Source organism: Pezoporus occidentalis, unplaced genomic scaffold, assembly GCF_034315485.1.
Source record: "Pezoporus occidentalis ecotype Australia unplaced genomic scaffold, CSIRO_AGI_Poc_V1 ctg8, whole genome shotgun sequence".
Classification (NCBI taxonomy): domain Eukaryota; kingdom Metazoa; phylum Chordata; class Aves; order Psittaciformes; family Psittacidae; genus Pezoporus; species Pezoporus occidentalis.
Window position 1 is genome coordinate 2,484,110 of NW_026916158.1, and position 20,680 is coordinate 2,504,789.

General features: G+C 35.8%; 1 protein-coding gene across 6 annotated transcripts in view; it reads left to right on the forward strand.

Moving 5' to 3' along the window:
* ACAP2 (ArfGAP with coiled-coil, ankyrin repeat and PH domains 2) overlaps positions 1-20,680 on the forward strand; it is a 68,131-nt gene that overhangs the window by 41,377 nt on the left and 6,074 nt on the right. For 3 of the 6 annotated variants that reach the window (XM_062603379.1, XM_062603377.1, XM_062603382.1), the window contains 15 exons: positions 341-453; positions 3,835-3,855; positions 7,050-7,101; positions 8,419-8,519; positions 9,445-9,550; positions 9,949-10,157; positions 10,374-10,443; positions 11,420-11,514; positions 12,894-13,078; positions 13,411-13,515; positions 13,892-13,984; positions 15,272-15,459; positions 15,742-15,851; positions 16,851-16,961; positions 17,201-17,262. In XM_062603379.1, the coding sequence (XP_062459363.1) occupies positions 341-453; positions 3,835-3,855; positions 7,050-7,101; positions 8,419-8,519; positions 9,445-9,550; positions 9,949-10,157; positions 10,374-10,443; positions 11,420-11,514; positions 12,894-13,078; positions 13,411-13,515; positions 13,892-13,984; positions 15,272-15,459; positions 15,742-15,851; positions 16,851-16,961; positions 17,201-17,262 (1,621 nt within the window). The remainder of the gene's footprint in view (positions 1-340; positions 454-3,834; positions 3,856-7,049; positions 7,102-8,418; positions 8,520-9,444; positions 9,551-9,948; positions 10,158-10,373; positions 10,444-11,419; positions 11,515-12,893; positions 13,079-13,410; positions 13,516-13,891; positions 13,985-15,271; positions 15,460-15,741; positions 15,852-16,850; positions 16,962-17,200; positions 17,263-20,680) is intronic. The other 3 variants (XM_062603378.1, XM_062603380.1, XM_062603381.1) reach the window with 3 other exon arrangements.

Below are 20,680 nucleotides of genomic sequence, written 5' to 3' on the forward strand. Positions count from 1 at the left end.
CTTTTCCCTTTCTTTGGAATATATGTGAGACCATTTGAGCAGACAGTTGAAGCATCAGGGGCTCTGTCAGTAATATTTGCCCTCTACTTGGCTATAGAGGTCACCATACCTGAGCAAGAAATTCCCCTTGTGTGCAGGTAAAGTAAAAATCTTCACCATTCTGATCTCCTAAAAATGCTTTAAAAACAAATGCTGGGGCTTAGAACCATAGCTTGACTAATGAGTGTTGCAAGCAAAACATTGTTCCTAGGTGTTTACTGTTTTTGACACTAATACTGTCCATAGTTGGAATTTTCATTTGAAACTGCAATGTCTTTCTTGTCTTGTTCCTTTGTACTAGGATTATTCCAGTGATGATACTAAACTAGAATACAATGTAGATGCAGCCAATGGTATTGTTATGGAAGGCTATCTATTTAAGCGAGCCAGCAATGCCTTCAAGACTTGGAACAGGTAATTATTCAGAACCTCTATTTACTAGTTTGTTAAGATACTGCTTGTTAAGTTAAGTTCTGGTCTGACTATGACCTATGCCACTCACTGATTTCGCAGTTTTGACAGAACACTTGGATGACTCTGTTAATTAATGTAGAGATTATACTTCAAAAATGTTTTTCCCTTCTTCTATGTCCTAGTTGTTTGCAAGCATTTTTAAGTGTTATCTTTAATCTGGAGAAGTCCTATGTGTAGAAACCATGTCGTCTTGTGTACAGTCCGGCTCTGTAATTGCATTTTGGCCTTACTTTGAGATTAAAACAGAGCAATCCTTATGATTGTATGCAAATTTCTGTGCTTGGAAAATAAGCATTAGAGGACAAAGTAAAATGGAAGTTAGATAGCCATTGGAAGCAGGGAAACCTGGTGAAAGACTCAAATTATTTCTCCTGAAAGATAAGCACATAATTGTTATCCTTTACAATTCCTGTCCTGTGAGGTGAATTCTGCTTAGTAGTTTTGAATCTCCAGTTGGCAATTCAAAATACATTGCTAGTCATGTCCCTTTAACAATGTATATTTTATGATTATTTACATCTTTTTCTCCCTGAACAGGATTTCATTTGTACTTCCAAGGGTATAAGCTTTTTTTCAAGGAAATATATATATGCTGAAGCATTTACAGTATAGTTGGATACAGTTCTTGCATTTCAGAGTTAATTTATTGTGATAATAGAGGTCTTTTTACTATCTTATTCTCTCTAATTTTTAGAGCAGTGCTTCTGTTAAACTACTTGCTGTGTTTCAAAGGCCAGAATATGCATTTGGGTATGTGGTCCCTTCCAATCTTAATTATTCTATAATTCATTGAGCATCTCAGAACACCACAAGTCTATGACAGACTGGGATTGCTTCAGTTAAACCCGTAGACTGATACAAGGGCCACTGGTGTCAATAAGACTGTATCTGTATTACCAAGTCATGTGCAACTAGTATAAGGGATTTTGCTTTGGACTACTTCTAGTCTGGTCCTGTGGTCTGATTATCCATCTGTAATGTACTTTCTAGGTTAGTTTCATCCAAGCAGAATTCAGAGTTCCCAAAAACAAATCTGCCAGGCATTAAGGGACAGTGAAAGGAAAAAAACTGGGAGATATGCTTCCTAGGTTCCTGGTGTGAATGGACACAAAATGAATATGGGAAAGTCATAATTAAGATATGCAGTGGCATTCTTTCAGGTTAAGTTATGGGTTTGAACATATATAAAAACAGTATTTAAGAGAGCCAAGATAAACAGCTCGGTAATGAGTCAAGGTTACCTACTTTTACTATATAATTTTTATTTGCTTATAGTTTTTTCTTCTGCTTGTTGCAGGAGTATTCAGTCGAGCTAAACCTTTAATTTTTTTTAAATGTAAAATCTTGATAATTTATCTAACTGCAGTAGGCTAGTGGGATGCTTCAGAATTAGGCAGAGAATAGCTATCTATCACACAGTTTAGAAACTGAATTAGTCATTTTAATTTTGTATTTCACATTCACAAACCATTTCCAATTCTTATGACATTACTATTATAATACATAAAATACATGTTTGAGATCTTCTTAATGAAGACAACTTATATTAGTTTCTGAATCTAGCCCCATTTTACTAAAAATAAAGATGTGGTTTTATCTTAGTTGTATTTCTGGATACATTTGTAGTTGCTTGCTACATGGTAGGCACTGAAGTGGTCATTGCCACATTCCACTGCCTCTTTCCACTGATGGAATGCTTTGCTTAGGTACAATTGCAGTTTCAGCTGCTGGGAGATAATACCGATTAAAGTTTACCATCTATTAGAGGTGAGTGTTTTTCCCATCACAAGGCAGAGCAGAAGAAAGGACAGTGTCATTGCATTAAACTGTTTTGTGCTTAAAAATTTATAATGACATACCAAAGGAGGAAACATTTAGAGAATTACATACTTTATGTGAGAGAATTCAGAGCTGAAGTGAAAAGCCCCAAGCCAGACAAGATATTTTCAGTGTTCTTATTGGATAGGTAGTTTGCTGCTTCATTTTATGCCCTGTCTTTTTGGGAAGTGGGTGGAAAATCAACCACCTGAAACAAAACCGGCCTAGAAAGAAATACTGGAATTTCCTGATGTTCTGGACCAAAGATGATGGCACTGATCTTCCTTGCTAACTGCTTATTGCACTGTCAGTAGTAACCTGTGTTGGAAATGATAGCTTGTCTTTTTCCTCTGTTGGTATCAGTTGGTATTTTGATGGTTCTAGGCCTTTTCAGGTACTCTTAAGACAGAATTAAGGATACCAAAATTCATTGCAAGTACCACTATTAGTATATAATTGCCAGCATTAAAAACATAAGATAAAAGGAAATGTTACAATGACTTTTGTCTGGGTTTGACGCACATCAGTACGGTTCTAGCTAACAAATTAGAAAATTGTGATGCTTTCCAGCCCTAACCATTCTATGATTCTTGGTCCATGTCTTGGTCAATGAATCTATGGACACCATAGTGGATTATTTTGGGAGAAGTCTGGTTGCTGGGGGAGAAATTAAAAACAAAAACATGTAATGCAGCCCATTGAAGTGGGGCAAATCTGTTCTAATAAATGAAGACCTGGTTTGTTTTCAATCCAAGCTAATTTCTTTCTAGGATGATGTAGTTTCTTCCTGGATCAGCTGGCATCTTGGGTTTCATTGTCTCAAGACTTGATACTTATTTGGGCTATTGCATCAAATTTCGTGTTCTTGGAATAGTTCTGCATGACACTGGCTCGAGAAACAAATAGTGTTTGAACAGGTTACAAAGTAAACCACAAGCTGTTTGCATTTCAATGTTGTTGTGTTTTGAAAGAGCTGAAGATTTTGCAGCCTCATTTTGTTGTGACTAAATGGATAGCATATAATGTTTGTGAGTATTTCAGATAATACACTTTAGTGGAATCAAAATCATATCTTTATACTGGAAGGCCTTACAGCAACAGGAATGGAGACCTGGTTTTTGGAAGTATGTCTGTTTGTAAATAGTATCTCTTATTGTATACCATTTTTCTTAAGGCATCAGGAGATGAAATCAGGTGCATTTATTATTGTGGAGCAGCAGGTGGAAAGCTGTTTTAGTTCCTAGAAATTAAAATGAAGAACGAGTCTGTATCATGAACAAAGATATATACATAAATAAATGTGTGTAGGGAGAAACACATTTATTATGCACTGCTATAATCTGCATAGGTTTTAGGTTGGATGTTTTAAATGTTTTCCTTTTTAATTCTGCTGTATTTTCAGATCATGCTAATTCTTTGCTTATTTTGCTCATTTTGCATTTTTCATTTCCTTCTCCTTCTTTCCCTTATGTTTTAATCCTACCCCATTTTTTCACATGACAGGAAAAAGCCAGATCACATCAGGTACCAACCAGCTTCTTTTTTACCTTCCCAATGTTTCTTTGGCACGCAAACAGCTCTTCATTAACCCTGCATTTAATTTTGATTACTTGCAATGGATGTATAAACGGCTTAGCCTAAGAAAATAACAGAAGGATTCTGCCTGGGATGCCCCAGTATACCTGCTGCTCAACAACTTTAAAAGAATAAGAAAGATAGAGCTAGATATAGCTGAGAAGGAATTAAAGCTTCTGCACTCAAACTTGTGAGCGTTATATGATCGGTGTTTTGACTTTTTCCAGTTGAAATTGGTGAGATTTTTTCTTATCAACTGCATTGGAAATAAAGATGTGACTTTTAAATGTTGTGCATTCTTAAATCACTCTGGTTTATTTGCATGCTGATAGCAACTAGTGAAGAAAAAGATTTCCTTTTGAGAATCAATAAGCATGATTCATTTTTTTAATTGTAAAAATTTAAGGTTTTGGATTTTTTTTTAATTACTCAGTTCTCAAAAATTTGCAATGTTTTTCAATGAATTTTGTATTGTTTCTGATTTACTTTAGATTTTTAATTGTGTGGGTATAAATGTTGGAAAACATTCAGTTTCTAAACCCAAACAGCTATATCTAAGCACCACTGAGGCAGTGCAAATTACTCAAAGATTCCCCAAGTATGTTTTCTCCTTCACCATGCTCCGCTCCTGTTACTGACAGAATGACGCATTTAAAGAAACTTTGACAATGGTCAGTACTTAATACACACATGTTGCCTAAAGGTTTATGAACAATAAATCTTACAACAGGATAGAGGTTGCATACCATATAATAGCACCTTCTGTACATTTATTGTACCTGAAAGCCTCTTGGCTGTTACTGCTGTAGACCCCCAGCAGTTTCTCTCTTTACAGTAATTAATGGAATTTATTGATGGTACATAGTTAATATGAAATAACTCAAATATTTTGGCCTGAATAAAACTGCTGTGGTGCTCATGTGTTGGAGGGCAGTCTGACACTTCTGTTTTTTCAAGCATACAATAAAATGTATTAACTTTTTTTTTCTTTTGACATCTACTTCAGAAGTGTGATCTTCAAGTTATACTACATTCTAAATTGTTGATCTTGCTCAATATATTTCCTTAAAACAAATAAATACCAACTCCCTCCCCCTTTTTTGGTTGGACTTGAAAGTTCTCTTAAACAGATTTAATTTCTCTACTAGGAAAAAAAGGGTCTGAAATACTTTGAAAATTTTTAGACTAGGGTTTAAAGATGACACAAATTTGTTTTACAGTTTGTGTGCTCACCTATATCCAGTGAATCAGATTGGAACTTTCTTACTTTAGTAACTCACTAAATATTTAGCTGTAGAATAAATGAAGCATTACATTCATGAAGTTAATTACACCACCTAAGGCTATTGTTAAGGGTTTGCTCTGTTGCATGTTATCTTGGGGCAAGGCTTAATTTTTATTTTTTTTTTCCTTATCACTTAAGCACTGCTTTCCGTGCTTTTCTATTTGCTGTTCTGTTTGACAAAAGCACATAAAAAAGCTGGAATTTATTTTCTAGTCTACTTTTTAAGTTACCTATTTAAATATTAGCAATAACCTAACTTATGCTCATATTTGAGGCTTAGTTACTGCATCTGTAGGGTTTGGGGTTTTTTTTTTTAATAGATGGTAAAGGTGATACCTTTTAAATAGCAGTGACCAAAACTACTACTGTTAATAAATTGAAGAAGTAATTAACTTTTTCATTATTCTGTTTAGTTAACTTCAGGCAGAAAGATGTCTGTTATTATGTTTGAAACCCAGTATTAAAAGAAGATCCTGTTGTTCCTTTTAAAATTACTTTTAAAATTAAATATATCTGCACAACATTTGAAAATATTCTTAAAAGGTAGAATCTCATCTGTCTATGAAATACTAACTTTTCTAACAGATATTAGAATTTCTGATTTGAATCTAACTTTATCTTAATTTTTCATAATCTTCGCTTCTTTTCATGAATGGCTTGTGGTGGTTGAAAAACTACATGGACCCTTCTTGTTACTAATTGTAGTAACCTGTAGCTACAAGTTCAACAGCCTGTGGAGAATAACAAGATATGTTGCATTCAGTATTTTATATCGTGTTGCCATTCAAACTATTTGCAGTGCAGGGGGAAGTGAAATGTGGTATAAGTGGAGTATTTGAGGCACTGGGGAATTATGCTGTGATAAACACAGGTTCACATTATAAACCTGAACAAAACCAAGAAGTGTACATTTCTCTGCAGGGCTCAGTTATGTTTTACATTCCCTTCATTTTTTGTCAGTTCAAAACCAGTGATGATTGGTTAGCTTTTATTTTGTTCATCCCCAGAAGAGCTAGACATGTATGGTTATATTTGCCGCTTTTTTATATTTAGCGGTCTGATAAAATGCCTTGTTAGAGATCTGAAGGACTTACAATTTTTTCCAAAACATGAATGATATTTCCGTTCTCTGTGAACAGTATCCTATCTGCACAGTGAGTTTGACAAGGAAGGATAGAGTTCAGAGGAGTTTGTAAGTGTTACATTATCTTTTGGATTTTATAGGCTGCCTTCATTAAATCTTTTGTTTGATATTTTTCTACAAAGCTGAGGCTTAAGTTGGGATCTTACTTAAAAGGTTTTCTTGGTTTTGCTTTGGTTTTGTATGCAATCTTTTTATTTCAGCATCTAAAATTTTAAGAAATACTAACTATAGATAGATGTAAAACCTGCATGGAGAGAGCAACGGTAGGAATTTTAGTGCCTTAGTAAGCTATTTATTAGTTATACTCAAAAATAGTTCAGGAGTGAGTAGCTCACATAGTTCAAGGATTTTTGTTATTCAAACTGTCTGAATTTGTCTTATCAAAAAATCACTTTAAAATGTAATTTACTGCTGAAATACAGAAGTACATGTTCTTTGAAATGAAAATGTTTTGTGTGGTATCTTAACTAATGTCATAACATGAATGTATTCGTTTATGACTCAAATTATCTGAACCTTGCTCTCTTTTCTGTTTTGTCTCTGCTTTACCTTTTTTTCATTGTTCTCTCAAAATACTTGGCAAAACTGACTACGGCATTAATTTTGTGAATTCTTTTAGGCAGTCTCTCTGTAGACTGTGTATTAGCACATTTCAGTCAAATAAGCACTGTAAAATTAGTTATGTATTCTCTGGATGTCTCTTCATTTGAATAGGCGCTGGTTCTCAATACAAAATAACCAACTTGTGTACCAGAAGAAATTTAAGGTAGGTATCAAAAGCTGGGATAGTCTGGGGCCTGGGTGATGGTTTTCCTGATTGATTGGGGGAGGAGAAACAGTGCTGATGCTGGCATCCTGTGTGGTCTTCAACAACCTACTGCTGTTTCTAAATTAGTTTCTCCTTTGTAAAATTAGATTAATAGCTGTGCTTACAGATTTTGGGATTCCTGTGTAGTGACTTGTAAGCACATAATTATTGGCTTGGGGTTTGTTACCTTGTTGCAGAAAAGGTTTCTGAAGAGCTTTAAAAGTTGTTGGTCCCAAAAGGCTTGTACTCACTTGCTGACTGGGAAATGCTCCATCCTGTTCTTCGAGCAGTTGTGTTTAACTGTTTCAGGACCTGTTCCCTCCTGTTGCTTACTGGGTTCACATACCCAATTTAGCAGCTGGAGAGAGAGCAGAGGATTAAAAATGGCATGAAATCATTTCTCAGGAAACAGTCAGGAATACCATATACGTGTATTTAATACTGAAAATGTAGGGTGGTTCAGCAGTATCTCTTTTTCTGCTGGTGAGAAAGTACAGTTGTATATTACAGCAGCAAGCATAGCACTGCCTCAAGCTGTAAAGCCAGCCTTTTCAAGCAACATTTGGGCCTATGCTCCTTTGTTCACTGTTCTAGAATCTGCTTTTGTGCCACATAGCTGTAGCTGTTTTCCATTCTGGAAAAAAGCAGAGAACTGTATGGGTGGGGTGGGGGTGTGGGGTGTAGAGAAGGAAGAGTTTATGAGTTCATTTCTCTTCAGTCTTAACAGACCAGGTTCAGAGCATGTCCCTTGTTACCTGGTGGTAACAAATCAAAGATCTTAATTTTTGTAGTGGGAAAAGAAACAGTTGAGTTTGTATGAACACATTTGAGTTGGGCGTTCTGCATTTGTGAATTCCAATTACTTTTTCAATACAGCTTTGAAGAGCTGTTAGCTTAGAACAGGATTTGTATGAATTGAATCAAATTTTCAAAATGAAAATTTTCAAAATTTCAAAATAATATTTGTTATTTATTTGTGAGTTAATTGTATTTCTTAGAAAGTATCTTTGAACTCTTTTTAATACTGTTGTTTTGAATAAGGTGTTGATTATTTAGTGAAGTGGATTGTAGGCAAAAACGAATTTACAACGTTTGTGATAAATATTCATTAAATATAACTAAGCATTAAAATGCATCTAAATATTTCCTGCAAAGTACCTCTGATTCCACCTAATAAATATGTAAACAAGCAAATAGAATTAAATTCTAGATAATATGGAACTCTTGGCAACTTTAGCTTTCCTCTGACTTTTTTTGTTAATTTTTGTCTCTTAGGATAATCCCACAGTAGTTGTTGAAGACTTGAGGCTTTGCACAGTTAAGCACTGTGAAGACATAGAAAGACGTTTCTGTTTTGAGGTGGTTTCTCCAACAAAGTAAGAAGAGATGGAGCATGTTTATTTAAAAATATAAAAAGTAGTTACATTCAGTTGTCTTCACATGGGAGATTAACATTTCTCTTGGGACAGATCTAAACAGGAAAGGTATCTGAACAATTCTGTTCCCTGAAATTTTGGCTAACAGTAAGTGATGCTGTGAGAAGTGTTCCTAGTGTTTAGTTCACTTTTGGCATTAAAATAAACATGCATTCTTGTGAGGAGCTGTTGTAACTTAGTAGTTACTGATACTAGTGAGCTACTCAGTAATGTAAAAACAGATCTCGGTTTCTCCAGATTTGATTGGTGTATTGAAAGAGAAGCATATTAATAAGTTGTTGTCTCAATAGTGTTAAATTACATTTCATAATGCAATAAATGAAACCACCAAATAAAAATATCTTTCAGCTTTAGCAGGGCAGTTTATCAGTTGTATTTGGAGAAGTATGGCAGTCCTGCTGCATACAGCAAGGGCAGGATGTGGATTTCTCATTAATGATTTTGAGATGTGACCATATTTACATTAATTAAATTGTAAATTAATTAGGTTTACATTAATTAAACTGTATATGTAAGACTGATACCTCTGTCTTGTGTAATTAGTCACAGAGGTAAAATGCATGTGAGCATATAAAAATGGCAAAATTGGAAGAAGAAAGGGAATAGGAAGCTAACTTATTCTCTGGGTTATTTGAAGAGTTGTATCTGTGTTTTAGCACTACCTGCAAATAGTTTTGAAAAGTTTGTCATTTATAAAAGGTTAGCTGTTTTGTTCTCTCAAAATAAATGGGTATATTAGATGATGCCTGCTAAACAATATACTTGTGATAAAAGAGACTTTCTCTATTTTATTGAACAATTTGTTGTTTGATGTTAGCTGCTTGGTCAGTCTCTGAATCTTGAGTACACATGTAATTTGTCACAGAAGCTGCATGCTTCAGGCGGACTCAGAAAAGCTGCGGCAGGCATGGATTAAAGCTGTTCAGACCAGTATTGCTACAGCATATAGAGAGAAAGGGGATGAATCTGAGGTAAGTTTAAAAATCAACCAAACAATAACCACCCCTTTAGATCCTGGAAATTAAAAATAGAGAAAACATCTTTTTGCAAGTGGAGAGGAACAAAAAGAATCCACTGTCTTCCAGTGGAAATGCAGTGAAACTTTGAAGGCTGTGTTTACTAATCTTAATAATGTTACTTTGGCCTGTATGTTTTGATGAGATTTTTCTGTAGTGTGATTAAAATTCATAAGCTACCCCTATATTTGGTTCTATATTTCTTCTAAAATAGCTTTTTCAGTCCTCCGGCCCTCCTTGGCCTTAAATGCAGAAGTTACTTTTCTAAGATCCTAGTGCCCAGTCAGTATCCATAGGACTTTTATTTCTTTAATTTGGTGTGTGTTTCTGGTTTTGTTTGTTTCCTTTTTTAGAAACAGGAAAAGAAATCATCCCCTTCTGCTGGAAGCCTAGAATCTGGGAGTGAGACAAAAGAGAAGTTGTTAAAGGGGGAAAGTGCTCTGCAGCGAGTTCAGTGTATTCCTGGTAATGCTGCCTGCTGTGATTGTGGTTTGGCAGATCCTCGCTGGGCCAGTATCAACTTAGGAATCACGCTGTGCATTGAGTGCTCCGGGATACACAGGTTGGGGAACATTTCAGAACTGTATTTGATGTATGCATTGACTTGATTAGGAAGGGTGGTGTTTGCCTCTTCAAATGTATATTGAAGCATGATTGGAGACCCCTGTTTGTAAACAGAATTAAGGTAACTGCTTTATTTGCATAAATTAATGGTAAAGCTGTGTGAGGTAAGAGATAGCATGTAGTTACAGATTAGTATTTTTTTCATGCTGTTTAGGAGCTTGGGAGTCCACTTTTCAAAAGTAAGATCTTTAACACTGGATTCATGGGAACCTGAACTTCTAAAGGTATGATAGTTTTGAAATGAGTTTCTATTTGGTACTTAAATTGTTGTTCTAAAGCCTCTGCATCACAAAGTTCAATGGGGGAAGCACATTTTTTCCTAGTGCATGTTTCTGCCTTTGAGTAGAAAATGTTCGTAGTTGGGTTTTTTTGTTCATACTTTCTTATAATACATGCGGTAGCAGTAGTCATTCCTGGTACAGATTTGCAAGTCAGAGGAACTTGTGACACCTTCAGGTTTGCAAATGCACTTTGAGTAGTAAGTTTCATCTGGTACTTCAATATATAAAAAGGGAAATCTGTTTACAGACCAATAATGTAGTGGGCTTAAAAATTTTGGAAGTGTTACATCAGCCTAAAGCATGGTCATAGTTGAAAATTCAAATACCAGCTCTTACAGTGAAATCTTGATTCCGTACTGTCCTGGCTTGTAGGGGGACACCTGTGCAACTGCTCGTGTGCCAAAATTCTAGCTTGAAATACATGGTTATGCAAATTGGGTAACTTTGAAATACCGAAATAGGAACTCATGCATGGGATGCTTGTGTGCAATTGGCTAACTAATGCAAAGCATTTGTTTCTAGCTGTGACGTTCTGGTAGTTAGGTATTGCTTCTCCCTTCTGAATAATCAAAAGACACAATATAAGTAGGGGTGTTTGTCCTGTGGTTTAACCTTAAATAATTTTAGTATCAATGTGTTCATGCTGAGGACACAACAACAACAACAACAAAAAACAAAACAAAACAACACCCCTTGTCCTGTTCATGTAAATACCAGAGCAGAATGTTCTACCTGGTATTGGAAACTGGTCGTTTCATTATCATGATATAAATGTTTCATGATACCATGTTTAGTTTTGCAAGTGTACTTTTACCAATAAAAATACTAAGTTGTAAAAATAGGCTGAGTGAGGTTAAAAACAACTAAGTAGATGAAGCCTTTTGTAGCTGTATTTGAATTTACTTATTTTGCTTCATAGCTTATGTGTGAATTGGGAAATGATGTTATAAATAGAATTTATGAAGCCAAGTTGGAAAAAGTGGGAGTAAAGAAGCCACAACATGGAAGCCAAAGGTAGGAGTTTACTAGCAGTGCCTCTTCCTTTTCATGTTGCTTCATTCAGCCTCCAGCTTTAAAAGACACTGTCAGTTAACTGTGTTTAACTGTTAACTGTGATTTACTCTGTTTCCCCCTATCATCAGTATGTTTTGTGTTCCCCTTTATCTCACTTTCTGTCTTTACTGGGAATTCCTTCTGTTGGTCCCTTTGTGCTTCATGTTCTGTTTACGTTTCTGTTCATGTGGATTGGTTGGTTGTTTATTTTTTCTGATCTTGCTCTCTCCTTTTGATGACAACTCTATAGTATCCTGTTCTGTCTCACCAGTGTGGGCATGTTGCTTTTGTTTCCCGTCTGCTTTGTACCATCTCAGCCAGCTTTACTTGGTCTGTGAGCACTCCTGGAAGGAACCTGTAGCTGTGCCTTGTGTTTACAGTGACTTTGAGTTCAACTTTTGTTCCCTGATCCCGAGAATGCTCTCTTTGTTTACATTGTACATGAGTGCTGCTGCTTTACGGCAACCTTCTTATGATTGTGCTGTTGTCTTCCCTTTCTCTCTGGCACTAATTTGTGTTTGAAGGTGGTTTCCTAATGTTTTGTTCTGCTGCATAAGATTTCTTTTTAAAGTTTGTTTTTTTTACCAGCTTTCCCGTTTTGTACTTCTTTCTATCAGGCAGTTTTGTGGTAAAGAAAACAGCAGTTTATAAAGTGTTGGCAATTAGGAGACAACGATAACATAAATAGTGTAGGAGATCTGCTACATTTTCCTTCTAGGGATTCTAGGGATAACTACTTATCAGGAGTTTCTATAGTAATACTTGTATAGGCCATTTCATCAGTTTGTCACAAGTAGAGTGTGTGTTTTAAGGTGATAACCTCAGGTTACAAGAAAAACTATTTCCGTATAGGTTAAGGAACTGGTGGCTGTGCCTACCTGAGGCTAATTATTGTTATTGTTTTCTTGTGCAATCTTGATGTTCTTTAACAAATGTTGCAGTTTATATTTTCCTAAGAAACTAAATGTATGCTGTGTTAATTGGTTATTAACAATGTAAAACATGTATAAAGGATTAATGCTGAGAAGTAACATACAGTAATTAATGCTTATTTCTTCCACATACTACTTTATGAGTCCTCTGCCTGAAAAAAAAAAACATAAGAAAACCAACATATACGAACGTAACAAGATTACCTTCTTTTGAGCTTTATGCAAAATTTAATCAAGAATCCAGAAGGAGTTATACAACGTGCTTTTTGTATTTCTGAAAATGTACTGAAAATATGTCTTATATGCAACGCCAAACTACAGTTTTGGATACTGGCTTTAGTATGAAGTGGACATTGTTTTAATACTAAAATATTAGCTTATGAACTATAGTGTTTTTCTATATGACAGGCAGGAGAAGGAGGCATACATCAGAGCAAAATATGTGGAAAGAAAGTTTGTAGAGAAGCAGCCTGCATCAGTATCTCTGCCTCAATCTGGAACAAAAGGTTTGCCTCAAAGTAAGGAAGAGAAAAGGCACAGTGGCCCTGAAAAATCCCTTTTGGCAGGGGAACAGGGTGTGGCAGCCCATAAAGGTATTTACACACTTCTCTCCTTAGCTATGTTACCCACATTCTTTTTTAAGTAACATATTTTTTGTATTAATTGATTTCCTGCCTCCTGCAGAGAAACCAAAATCTGATTTTTAAATAGGTCATAGCCTAGTTCAAAAGTATGGGGGAGAAAAGGCTTATTCAGACGTGCATTTTTAGGTGGGGAAGAGTTTGGAGTGGGGATGCTTATTCAGAAACATATTAACCACCTTCTTTCCTCCATATTTTCATTCTTATTTTTTCCAATAACGTTCTTTCCTGCCCTATCCCCTCCTTACTGCCTGCTTTGTGCTTTGCTAACTTGCATGTCCCAGCGGTTGCTGTAAGTAGCGACGAGGCGAGGCGGGAGTCTCTGTTCTGTCCCGATGAACTAGATTCACTCTTCTCCTACTTTGATACCTCTTCAAAACTACGTAGTAGTAAGTACTACAGCTATGGCGTGTTCAGTATTTGCACTAGTGATCCATTGTGTGTTGTGGCCATCTCCCTGCCTTGAATCTGTTTCCTCCAGGCTACTGCATTGCTTAGTGTTTTCTTGAAATAATTTAAGCTTTTTTACTTATCCTGATCTTTTCCTTTCTAATAATCTTTGACATTTATTATTATTACAGATGTTATGGTTGCAATATGTGACTTCATATTTTTCTGTGGATGCACTATCGAATAATTGCTAGTCATTAAAAAAAACCCTATGTGTTTGGGACCAAGTATAAGAGTTTGCTTTATTATCATGGTATCTGTGAAGAGCAGGTAACTTGAAGTCTGCATAATAATCACAGTTTCTCTCCAAAACAGTGCAAAGCAGTGACAGTGGGATCCAGCAGAGTGTTAATGACAGCAGAGAACACCTTGCCTCTACTATATCAGCCAACAGCTTGTATGAACCAGGTGTGTTCAGCTTTCTATTGTAAAATGAAAATTTAATCACTTCTTGGTAGCATGTTCTTGTAAAAGAGATACGATTCATGTCTTTTCTACCTGGTGGGCTGAAACATTTTTAACAATAGTGGTAATTGCTTGAGTGACCTTTCTGTCCTCTGGGCTTGGTAGCAACAATGACTTTGAATCCTTCTAAATGAGTTCAAAGAGTAATTTTTTTTTTTCCAGTCAGATGATACTAAGCCAGAACTGCATTTTTTCACAGACAGAACAATGCTTCATTTTTATAGACAAGCCTCCACAGAAATGCATAATCCTTTTATAAATAGTTAAATCTTTGGTGATGGAATTGCTATTAAGTCACAGATAACAGGCTTTTACATGTTGTTTGAGTATTCTTGCTTAATTATTCTGTTTTCTGCTTATGTGGAATCGACCATGTCTTTAAGTATTACTCCCTCTTTACTGAATGTTTTATAAACTTATTGATGAAATTATTTGCTATTTAATATTAGCATTCTTGTCTGACAGAGGTATTGAGTATGGTCTGTCAAAATATTCAGAACATTATTTGTAAAGCAAACTTACTCTTCTACATCAAAGCACTCTTCTGAGGTATGTTTTAAATCCAGTAGTTCACAGCTGTGGTTTGTAGGCAAGCAGTATGAGGCTTCGATGCTTTTTTTGACTGCGTTGTCGAAACACTTAGGATGCTGTAGCTCATGAAAGCTTATATATGACAAAGTCTTTATCTCTCAGACTTCATTCCGTATAACTTATCAAGATGATAAGAGAGATTATGCTTTAGTCCAAAAGATTATAGCAGCACAAGTAATCAGTAAATAACAATGCTATCTTTTAACGAAAATCAGGTCAGAACAGTATTAGTCTCATATTCAAGTCTATCCAGCTGTTGCAGATGAAGGTATATTTGTATGACTATATGCAGGAAATTAGTGCTATTCATATCTTGCTGTATAGGGTAAACCACACTGCTAACCTGAAATAATTTCTTAAAAATTATATGGAATTTGTAAGTTGAAGGCTATGCACACATGCCAGTACTGGGGGAGATAATGTTTTCTAGGCAATAATAATTCTGTGAAGTGGGCATGCCTGAATGCTGGAACAAGCTAAAAGCATCTGTGACTTGTCCTGGCAGAATGAGACAACAATGCATAGTGTTCTGCAAAACTGGAGCTACCTTACACCAGAGAAATTACATTTTTGCTCAGAATTCCAGGAGGTACCTAATAAAAAGAGGTTGGATAAGCTTTTTTTTTTTTTTCCCTCCAGAAGGAGACAAGCACGAGTCTTCTGTGTTCTGCAACTCTAAGCAGCATAGTCCAGGATTGCAGCTGTATCAAGCTGCCTTTGAGAAGAATCTTCCTGATATGGCGGAAGCATTGGCTCATGGAGCTGAAGTAAACTGGGTCAACCTAGAAGAAAACAAAGCAACACCACTCATTCAGGCAGTGCGAGGGGTATGTGATGTACAGCACTAACTGATGTGGGAGGAAGGGAAGTGGAATAACAGGGATATTTCTGTGTCACTGTTTTTTTTTTTAACAACAAAGTTGTTTCTGAACTATTTTTTTCCTGTTAATGCTTTGTTTGGAATTGTATAACGTAGCAGTGTTTAAATTTGATATGGAAGCAAATTCTTTTTGTTCCCTTTGCCACATGACTCAGTGAGAAGGCAGAGCAGGTTTGGCTCTTATTCTAGAGATCTGGTGCTGAATTGTTTCTTTGCTTTTATTCCATAGGGTTCATTGGTTACTTGTGAGTTTTTGCTGCAGAATGGGGCCAATGTGAACATCAGGGACATGAAGGGAAGGGGACCTCTGCACCACGCCACAGTTCTAGGACACACTGGGTAACTCACTGCTCCAGGATGTGTACATGACCATCCTTTACTATAGTTGTTAATGTGAAGCTTCTTCATTTCACCAAATATTCTGGCATTTTAGTACGTTTCATGATCTAGGTTTTTCTTAACTTTTGTGAAGAGAAAGGAAACAACACTTTGAATTAGCAGTCCCATCACTAGCAAAGCACACCTTTAAACACACTCTAGTCTAATTTTTAACATGTATTTAATAATGCTTTGAAATAGTGTGAACTTCTGGTGAAGACTCATGAGATTTTTCTTAGTTTCTCAGAAAATATGATACAAATAGGAGAAATGGTGTGCGACAGCCAAGGCTTTTGCTCACTCATGCCTCTTGTGTGTTGCACTGGGAGTATATCTCATTTCAAAATGTACTGCATTACATCTTGAGTTTTGGAATCATGGCTTTTAACTGAAACCCTGTAACAGTTCAGCTCAGATGAGGACACAACAATCTGATTGTAGTGCTCAAACTGCATTCATAAATTCTAAGTACAGTACAACAGCTTGGGAGAGTTCAAGGTGTAATCTTGGTCAGTTTGCCCATTTATAAAGATGGAAAATTGTAATAGCAGAATAAAAATCAAATCAGTTCCTATTGGGTAAATCAGGCATGTGTGAGCTGTATTCTTTCCTGTATTGATTTATCCTGCTCAGTGCTTCTTGTCTGTCGTGGTGAAAGGGATGAGATTTTTGGTTCTACAACCTGAGGGTAATACAGGAGGGTAGAGGCTTGCTTCTGAAGGGTTCAACTTCTTGCTGCGCTAGCGTGATTTGAGTTAGGCTCTTTGTAATGTGGATTAAATAAGTAAGGTTTTGCTTACTAGTGTGTTAACATCTTAGTTGTTCTAGATGAGCAGTGCTGTTTTGATCTGTTCAAGAGACTTGGGTGATTTAAGCCAAATACATTGCATCCAGTTTGAATTTATTTGCCTTCTTCCTTTATTGTTGTAGAAATGATTTTTAAATGCTTTTTCTAAACAGACAAGTGTGTTTATTCCTAAAACGAGGAGCAAACCAGCATGCCACTGATGAAGATGGGAAGGATCCATTGAGTATAGCAGTAGAAGCTGCAAATGCAGATATTGTAACATTGTAAGTTGTACCTCCTGTTTTTGCCCGGGTAACTAAAGTTTTCTGTTTCAACTTTAAAAATAAAAGAAATGTCAGAATTCCTTTACATAAAAACAGGCAGAGCAAAAGAAAAATCAAAGAGGGTGCAGTATCCATAGATGCCCCCTCTGGTGTGAGGTTCAGAAGTGCATTGTAGGTCTTGAATTGCAGTCTCTTAGTGCTTCAAATATGACACTGTTCTCTCGTCTTCTAAATCACAGGTTGCGTTTAGCAAGGATGAATGAAGAAATGCGTGAATCAGAAGGACTCTATGGACAGCCAGGTCAATACTCTACTAATAACCATACTGAAATGCAGTATAAGAAATGTATTCAGGAATTTATCAGTTTACAATTAGATTCTTAGGATCTGAGGGAAATTTAAAATAGCTTCATAGAGTAATGTTTTTTATCAACAACTGACACATGTTAAAGCTTCATTGAAATTTGCTGGTGTGACTTTGTCAGAGTATTTAGGGGACCTAAAAGGAGAGTGTTTAAAGTACATTATTATAGTTGTGTAGGTTACTACAGCCATTACCAACCTCTTTGCTGCTAGTTGTCTATACAGTTTTCTCCTATTGATGTTCCATTGAAACTCATGTCACGTTAGGATTTACCTGACATTATTCAATAGCAGCCTTCTGACCCAGGTTGCTCAGAGGCAGTTGAGTTCATCTTATGACAGGATATCATTTTCCTTCCTGTGGAATGCTCCTGTTTTTTCTTTATTTTAAGAAAAAAAATGTTTGCACACCAATATAAGAATGTACATCAAACATTTCAAAATTACTTCAAACAGAAATAGGAAAGTATTTTTTCCTCAGATTTTTATTTTTAAATACTTTTTGTTAAGATACAAATAAGAAACAAAACAGTCATTCTTATGTATTTTTGTACGCATAGTATTTTACCATTTGATTAAAATAATAAAAATTGGCAGACATTCGAGCCAACAGTTACAAGAAAGTAACAAACTATTTAATTAAACAAACTGTAGTCTCAGGCACTCAGTCCCAATTTACACTATGTTCTGATGCGATATTTATGCAAACCATTTCTTCTGTTATGGTATGCTTCCATAGGAATGTAATTTCATCTCCTACAAATGTCAGTAATGAAAGCACACTTTTTGTTAAGTTAGACAGCTAAAAACACGCTGCTGTACCTGGCAGTAGCGAAAGGAAAGCCTTATTTTTAAGGTTGAATGCTCAGTACTCTTGGCTCACCCCTATAAAGCCCTTATATATTTCCCATCGATTCACAAGGACTGTGTGTGCTTATGCCTGTTATCAGATTGGGGCTGGAATATACTCAAGGGGCAACGCTGAGTGTCATGTTGATATTCCAGATTAACTCTGTTAAATAAACCAAATTTATTTAGTTTCTCCTTAAGAATAGATGTTTATCAAATTTAAACAGATCTTCTAGGAAATTCAGGTTAAAACAGTAAAAGTTCTATAGACAGACATCCAAATGCTTTCTTTGACAAAGCAACAGATAACTTAAAAGTATACCCTTGATTATGAGCCTAAATGAGTAAAAATTCCACACTCAAAAAATGCAGCAGGCTACGTATATGAAAGAGGCTTTTGCCAGTTTGGCCATTTTCAATGTAGAGCTATTTTCTGATACAATGCATACTACTTCACTGACAGGCTGAACATAACAAATACTGAAGTATTTTAGAGTCTCCTCATTTTTATTTTAAGAGGTAGAACTAGTAACTATCAGTTTCAAATAGTAAGATGCCACTGTTTTAAGGGAGATAGGTATTTTGGTTCAAAAGCTCTGTGCTAAATTATAAATTAAAATTTTAGATCACTTAATTGACCTGTTACAAATCCAAAATTATTATAAACCAGAAAATGTGTTACTGTAGTCTGTACAAAAAGCCTTAGTTGGTCATTAAACATTACAAATATTTAGTAAAATGTTTCATTCATAACAAATATAGGCAGTACTTACATGGAAATATGAACGTGTTTAAACTGGAGGTGGTGGAGACTATTTTCCCTGACATCTTGATTAAATTGTTTTTTTAGACAAATTCTTCAATTAGGTAGGGGAAATAGAAACCTGGGTAAGTCTGTCACTCAAAACGTTGTGACTTTTGCATCAGTTTGTATTACAGTAGAACCTAGAGACTGCAGCTGATACAATCTTATCCAGGTATTTTACAGTTGGTATCTGATCCTTGTAAACAGGCGAGATTGACGAAGGCTAGTAGAGCTGCCACAATGGGTGAAGCTTGCCCAAAATGTTGGGAAGGGTAGCATTAGAATTATTGTTAAATTCAGGCCACAGGCTGTAGCACAGTGTCCCAGCAGGAGATCTTGCTGTATCTTTGAACAGCATAGCTCTTCCTCTGCTTGATTCTTTACTTGCTGCTGAAGTCTCTTCTGAAAGTTGAAGCAAATATTTGAGCATCCTAAATGTTAATGCCTGCTAGCCTGCTGTTGAACGGTTGTGTCAGCGTGTAAGTGTACACACAAAACCTGTCTCTGCTCTTGTGAGGTATGATACCTTTATGTAGTCATAGAGGAGGCTGGTCTGTTTCACTGCAGATGCTTGTTAAGTTATCTGCACCACCCTTATTTTAGAACCCCTCTTTTCCAAAATTATGATTCTAAATGAAAATAATGAATTTTCAAGACAATTGTATGTTTGCTGGAAGCTACATGAGGGTAAATATCAATGTGTGAGTTTGCCTATTTCTCCAGTTTAAATATCAATGTGTGAGTTTGCCTATTTCTCCAGTTTAGTAATGCAGTTGAGGAACAATTACTAATGTAGGTAATGGCATCAACATATCTAATTTAAATATACCCATCTGGTAGGAGCTACTGAGAGAATGTTTATATATTGCTTTGCAAGGTACAGTTGGTCTTCCAAAATATTCCTAGAATGGGAGCTAGCTGAAACTAGCTTGTTCCACAAAAAAGCTCATTTTTGGTGGTAGAAGCCATATGCACCATTGTACTGTTTCTTGTATAATACTGGAGTGCTCATCTTCTGGTGCTACAGTATGTCTGCTAACTATCTGATACTAGTAATGCTACTTTTTCTTCCTATCTTTTCTTGAATGTATGATGTGTGCCTTTTGAGTTACTCTGGTGTTACACAGTAAAGTGGTGTTATAGTGTATTTGTACATAAAATCTGCACTTTAGAAAAAACATTGCTTAGAAAGGGAATTTCCAGATTTCAATTTTAAAGTAGGATTTTAAAATAATTATAATAAGGTTTACAGTATTAAGTATTTTAATGCAGCATACAAACTAAAGGGGCACTTTATTTTAGTCTATTTTTGTATGTAATATTTTTGTTATGTAATAGAGCTAAAACCAGAGCCTCAGTGTATCTTGCAGAAATAGCTTTTGTTTTTTCTTTCAACTTAATTTTAAAGAACCAAATATGGCAACCTGACCTACAGTACTAGTTCACCAGTGGAACCCACTGCTGTATTAAAAGCATTATTGGTTTTATCATACAAGCTTAACTATGATTTGTGCTCATCATAGCTGTTCTCTTGGTGAATGTTACAACTCCATTCTGCGTTTATCTCCCAGTGCAAGTATTAACCAGAAACCGTTACGGTAAAACGTGTCCTGTGCCTGCTTCATCTCTAGAACATACGTGAAACTAAATCTGAAAACCAAAAGGGAATGTCACTAGAACTGACTTATCCTAGTAAAGCAGA